The 6,913-nt window shown below is 41.4% G+C and overlaps 1 protein-coding gene across 1 annotated transcript; it reads left to right on the top strand.

The window, feature by feature from the left end:
* Positions 1-229: 229 nt before the first annotated feature.
* LOC125526480 (uncharacterized) lies at positions 230-1,548 on the top strand. Its single transcript, XM_048691168.2, has 6 exons — positions 230-313; positions 406-486; positions 580-633; positions 804-854; positions 1,118-1,197; positions 1,275-1,548. The coding sequence occupies exons 1-5, from the start codon at positions 298-300 to the stop codon at positions 1,195-1,197; spliced, it is 282 nt and encodes a 93-aa protein (XP_048547125.1). The 5' UTR covers positions 230-297; the 3' UTR covers positions 1,275-1,548.
* Positions 1,549-6,913: the final 5,365 nt, after the last annotated feature.

Raw genomic sequence — 6,913 nt, 5'->3', positions numbered from 1 at the left:
ATTTTCTTGACTGAGCACATCCTAGCAAATCTAACTAGGTTAAATTAAAGATTCAATGACGCTGCCACCGATGAGAATGTATACATCGGCGCAACTAATTAGTTCTGCAAATAGAGTGGAATATACAATTTTTCCACAAGAGACGTCATGATCGTCCTAATTACATGCAATTTCTACGATTTCACAATCCTTATAAGCCTATAAAAGACGAACTTTTCCCAAGCGTTTGGCCATCAATAGCTCAAACTTGCTGCAGACGCCCAGTTAAGAATCAAAGCCTCTCCAAGTCCAAACAACATGTTCACCAAGGACGGTAAGCTAATTAACCTCCACTTATCATAACCGTATATTGCGTGCCTGCAGACTAGCTCTATTTATATTTTCTGACACGCCATATATATGCAGTGCCTCTACTAAAAACTGCATCACCTACCCGTCCAACCTATGTTCCACCACCAGGTGGCTCAGCATCGCCTTCTGACGATGGTTAGTACCGGCCGCCGATCTCAATTGCTAGTAGTATTATCCCAGTCCCATTCATTAACCAATTAAATTTCATATCAATTATTTGTTATGCAGTGATGCATACTAAAGATGTGCCTGGACCGAAAAATTCTGACGCCAGGAAGAAAGGTATTCATCCTGTTGGATACTATAACCATCGCTAGCCTCTCCAAATTTGCCTCATGTTACATTGATAAGCATAGCCAGCCTCCTAACATCTTAATCCCATGCATGCATGCAACTGGTTAAACTGATCGTATCGGTATACTACTCTCTAATTGATTGATATTGACGTGCAGTTGTGACACCACATAACGCACCTGCACAGCCGGCAGAGGCATCTTCTACTGGTTAGTATACTCAACTACTCAAACATTCAAGCTTACTATTGCGTCTCCAAGCAAGAGCAGCTACTGAGCTACATACTCGATCGTCGTGTGCATGCATGCATGCCCCATCATCCACGTCGGACTTGTTTCGATTCCCTGCCCACCTTTTGAACTAGCTTTCGCATCCCTGTTTTCCAAAAGACTTCATCTAATCTTTTTCTTCCATGACCAAATAGTCAATGGATTCTCTAATGTTTGTCTCTTGTGATTTTGCATGTGTGCAGGTGCAGCAGCTAAAGCTACAAGTCCTTCCACACCGCCGCTGAAGGTATCAAGCAGCACAAAACAAAACAACCCAACCTAGGTATACGAACTATAAGTATTGCATATATTGTGTGTGGCTCCGCAGAAACCTGACATGCTGAAATTTTATTTTGGTAGGCAAGGTTCCAAATTATTCTCAGCGGTGAATTCAGGATTCACATATATATTTTAATCCTCTCGTGTGGATGGATGAAGAAGAAGAACGAGGTGATACGTATACTGAAGACTCCAATAGTGTGTAAGAAGTTAAGAGGTGGAACAGAAATATGTATCAATCTATTGCATGTTTATAGTTTGTACTTCCTTTGGTAGATTTGTTCACTGCCTTAAGTTGGTATGTTGGTATTGTATTGAATTCACATGTACTAATAAATTTTGATTGTACTGAGTTTATCTTCTTTTTTGCCATGGAATTAATTGTATGTTTTTCTTCTCAAACTTGTGAATTTTATCTTGAGCCATGTCAATACATAACTTTTATAAGCCCCTCATCAGATAAACAAGTAATCTATCACATTGACCTCAAACAAATTGAATACATTTTCATGGAAATTTATGTAAGTAATACAAACATTTTGGGGGGTTGGGAAAAATAACAGGTGACCCGCGGTGGGACCAGCTACCAATTATACTAGTCAAAATAACACCTGGAATTATTCAAAGGAATTTCAAATTTGCCAAAATGTATCTAAATTTAAGGAATTCGAGCAAACTTTCTAAAAAAATAATTTGTAAATACAGGTCGTTTTTCTTCTCTAGGGGGGAGTGGGACATGTAGAGCTGGTTACTGGAGAATACGCCAAGTGAAAAATCTCTAAGTAATACAACAAGAAATTCCTTGCACAATGTATGCATATGCCATGTCGCACTGTCTGTGAGTGGCTCTTTCATGCTGACGGATGGGTCCGTGTGGTCGGGCAAGGATTCTCAGGAACTCTGCCAGAAGGATTATTTTTGCTTCATATTGATATTTGTTCGTCTGTACCGAAGCTCTCCTGAATTATAAGGAGCCAATTAGCGAGAAAACAACTAACTCACCACATAAATGAGTTAGAAAGTTGAACTGGGATCGATTTAATGAAATAATGATTGCCGGTGATAGAGCAATATTATCGTTGCCTTGGTTACAGTAGAAAAACAGGCATGCATATCAGTATGACAGTATCTATTCCATTGAACTATTTTTTATTTGGCTGTTTATCAGTATGACAGCATGTATGTGAGCTCGGGATCGAAAACTATATGTCCTCCTCCTCTACTTCCTTTATCAATAGCTCTAACAAACTCCGAGCAGCCATGTGCAACCATCGCCTTCCACAGGTCAAGATCCCGAGCTAGAAACAACGACTCCTGAGTCCTGACAAGCCAATGATTCTGCACAATTAGGATCAATGGTGACCTTGGTCACCAGGATGGAAGCCCCCAAGAAAACCCCTCCTACAGGCCCAACATCCCATCGTGACCTCCACATGACTACTGAGAAAAACACATTATGGTTGAAATTTCACTTACCATATTTATAGAAGCATGATGGAACTGTGTGTATCCTATCCACAGTCCAATTGTGCATGTAATATTTACTCGTATTCTCTCCATCCGAAAATATATCTTTTTTTATCCATTTTGATGACAAGTATTTTCGGATGGAGGAGGGAGTACTAATTAGTGCAGTTAGAACCGACTCCAGTAACGCCAACTCGCGGGCTGCTGCTGCACGCTGGCCAGAATCGGAGGGACACCTGCTATGCCATATACGGATCCGCAGTTTCTACTATTTTCCTAAATAAGAATCCGCAGTTTCTACTATTTTCTTAAACTATGAACAATCCAATAGTACATTTTCCTTCAGTTTGTATCTGTTTTTTAGGTGAAATATGGTGGACATTTGCCATCCTGAACCTGGACAAGAGGATCACATCCATATGTGAAGGAAAATAGTACATTTCCCTCTTGGTTTTCATGGAACTAAACCACATATGGTGCATTACTGAAAGGGACAAAAACCCTTAATGCACTTTACAATAATTATCCATCTTATTCGGTGTAATTCCAGACGGCATACGCTATATGTATTTTATTTTATTTTATTGAAACTAAGGCAAAAGATTTGCCACATCGAATAATTAAGCAGGAGAGAATTGCCCAGTAGATTGAGAAAAAATTGGGCGAAAACCGTTACAACATGGCCACATATGGACTACTCCCGAAGCATGAATCTCCACGACCACCCCTCCAGACAAGCAAATAACCCCACTACAACCACAGACCTCAGGCCCACGGATCACAACATTTCAAAAGAACCACCGTCGAAAACACATCAAAAAATACATCAGACAAGACACAACAACCCGAAAAGAAGAGAACAATCTGTCAAGCAGTCACAAACACCTTGATTATGGCGCCACTCTTCTTGATTTTTCTCCCTAATAATTTCTCCTTCAGGATGACGGAACGATGGCTAGCGCACACTCTCTTGCTCTTGTCCCTGATTGCCTCCTACTTCAGTAAGAAACCAGCTATCTTGCTAGATCTAGGGTTAGCAAACTCAAATATGGCTAATAATTCTCGAAAAATATAGAAAAGGAAGCCTCAGAAACTTGCGATGTAGCAACTGATATCACAACCTCATTACTCACAGGAACCACCTGAACGACGGGCTCAGGAGGTTGGAAGACAACACCACTGATGACCCACAAGTATAGGGGATCAATTGTAGCTATTTTCGATAAGTAAGAGTGCCGAACCCAATGAGGAGCAGAAGGAAATGACAAGTGGTTTTCAGCAAGGTGATGTCTGCAAGTGCTGAAATTGTAAGTAACAGAGTAGTTTGATAGCAAGATATTTTGTAACGAGCAAGTAATGATAATAGTAGCAAAAGTGCAGCAAGGTAGCCCAATCCTTTTGAGGCAAAGGATGGCCAAAGCGGTCTCTTATGATAAGCAGAGCGTTCTTGTGGGTACACGAGAATTTCATCTAGTCACTTTCATCATGTTGGCTTAATTCGTGTTCGGTACTTTGATAATTTGATATGTGGGTGGACCGGTGCTTAGGTGTTGTTCTTACTTGAACAAACCTCCTATTTATGATTAACCCTCCCGCAAGCATCCGCAACTACGAGAAAAGTATTAAGAATAAATTCTAACCATAGCATTAAACTTTTCGATCCAATCGGTCCCTTACGGAATAGCGCATAAACTGGGGTTTAAGCTTCTATCTCTCTCGCAACCCATCATCTAATTGCTACTCCATAATGCATTCACTTGGGCCCAAATATCGTGAAGTGTCATGTAGTCGACGTTCACATGACACCACTAAGGGAATCACAACATACGTACTATCAAAATATCGAACACATATCAAGTTCACATGATTACTTGCAACATGATTTCTCCCATGACCTCAAGAACAAAAGTAACTACTCACAAATGATAATCATGCTCAAGATCAAAGGGGTATTAAATACCATATTGGATCTAAACATATAATCTTCCACCAAATAAACCATATAGTAATCAACTACAAGATGTAATCAACACTGCTAGTCACCCACAAGCACCAATCTATAGTTCGGGTAACAAGATTGAACACAAGAGATGAACTAGGGTTTGAGAGGAGACGGTGTTGTTGAAGATGTTGATGCAGACCCCCCCCCCAAGATGGGAGAGTTGTTGGTGATGATGATGACGATGATTTCCCCCTCCGGGAGGGAACTTCCCCCGACGGAATCGCTCCGCCGGAGGGCAAAAGTGCTCCTGCCGAAGTTCTGCCTCGAGACGGCGACGCCCCGTCCCGTAAGTCCTCTCCTTATTTATTCTAGGTCAAAATGACTTATATAGCAGAAGATGGGCACCGGAGGTGGGCCTGGGTGAGCATAACCCACCAACGCGTGCCTGGGCTCCCTGGCACGCCCAGGTGGGTTGTGCCCACCTGGTGGGCCCACTCTAGTAGTTATTTGCTCCAATATTCTTCATATATTTGATAAAAAATCTCCGTGAAGTTTCAGCTTGTTTGGAGTTGTGCAGAATAGGTGGCCTGATGTAGCTTTTCCAGGTCCAGATTTCTAGTTGTCGGAATTCTCCCTCTTTGTGTAAACCTTACATATTATGAGAGAAAAGGCATTAGAATTACTCCAAAAAGCATTATTATGGATAAAAGCATCATAAATAACAGTAAGAAAACATGATGCAAAATGGACGTATCAACTCTCCCAAGATTAGACCTCGCTTGTCCTCAAGCGAAAACCGAAATCGAAAAACATGTTGATACGTCTCCAACGTATCTATAATTTTTGATTGTTCCATGTTATTATATTATCAACCTTGGATGTTTTATATGCATTTATATGCTATTTTATATGTTTTTGGGACTAACCTATTAACCTAGAGCCTAGTGCCAGTTTCTGTTTTCCCTTTGTTTTAGAGTATCGCAGAAAAGGAAAATCAAACGGAGTCCAATTGACCTGAAATTTCACGGAGATCATTTTTGGACCAGAAGAAGCCCACGGAGTAACGGAGGTGGGCCAGAAGAGTCCCGAGGCCACCACGAGGGTGGGGGCGCGCCCTACCCCCCTGGGCGCGCCCCCTACCTCATGGCCCCCTGACCGACTTCTTTCGCCTATATATATATCAACATACCCTAGAAACATCGTATAGCAGAATAGATCAGGAGTTCCGCCAGAAGCCTTCGTAGCCACCGAAAACCAATCTAGACCCGTTCCGGCACCCTGCCGGTGAAGGAAATATGCCCTAGAGACAATAATAAAGTTATTATTTATTTCCTTATATCATGGTAAATGTTTATTATTCATGCTAGAATTGTATTAACCGGAAACATAATACATGTGTGAATACATAGACAAAAAGTATGTCACTAGTATACATCTACTTGACTAGCTCGTTGAATCAAAGATGGTTGAGTTTTCTAGCCATAGACATGAGTTGTCATTTGATTAATGGGGTCACATCATTAGAGAATGATGTGATTGACTTGACCCATTCCGTTTGTTGCTATTGCTTTCTTCATGACTTATACATGTTCCTATGACTATGAGATTATGCAACTCCTGTTTACCGGAGGAACACTTTGTGTGCTACCAAACGTCACAATGTAACTAGGTGATTATAAAGGTGTTCTACGGGTGTCTCCGAAGGTACTTGTTGGGTTGGCGTATTTCGAGATTAGGATTTGTCACTCTGATTGTCGGAGAGGTATCTCTGGGCCCACTCGGTAATGCACATCACTATAAGCCTTGCAAGCATTGCAAATAATGACTTAGTTGCGGAATGATGTGTTACGGAACGAGTAAAGAGACTTGCCGGTAATGAGATTGAACTAGGTATTGAGATACCGACGATCGAATCTCAGGCAAGTAACATACCGATGACAAAGGAAACAACGTATGTTGTTATGCGGTTTGACCGATAAAGAGATTCGTAGAATATGTAGGAGCCAATATGAGCATCCAGGTTCCGCTATTGGTTATTGACCGGAGACATGTCTCGGTCATGTCTACATAGTTCTCAAATCCGTAGGGTCCGCACGCTTAAAGTTCGATGACGGTTATATTATGAGTTTATGTGTTTTGATGTACCGAAGGAGTTCGGAGTCCCGGATGAGATCGGGGACATGATGAGGAGTCTCGAAATGGTCGAGACGTAAAGATCGATATATTGGACGACTATATTCGGACATCGGAAAGGTTCCGAGTGATTCGGGTATTTTCGGGAGTACCGGGGAGTTATGGGAATTCGTATTGG

Source organism: Triticum urartu, chromosome 1A, assembly GCF_056163025.1.
Source record: "Triticum urartu cultivar PI428250 chromosome 1A, HENAU_Tu73, whole genome shotgun sequence".
NCBI lineage: Eukaryota > Viridiplantae > Streptophyta > Magnoliopsida > Poales > Poaceae > Triticum > Triticum urartu.
Note: the sequence above shows the minus strand (reverse complement) of the source record. Positions and strands in the feature narration are given on the sequence as shown.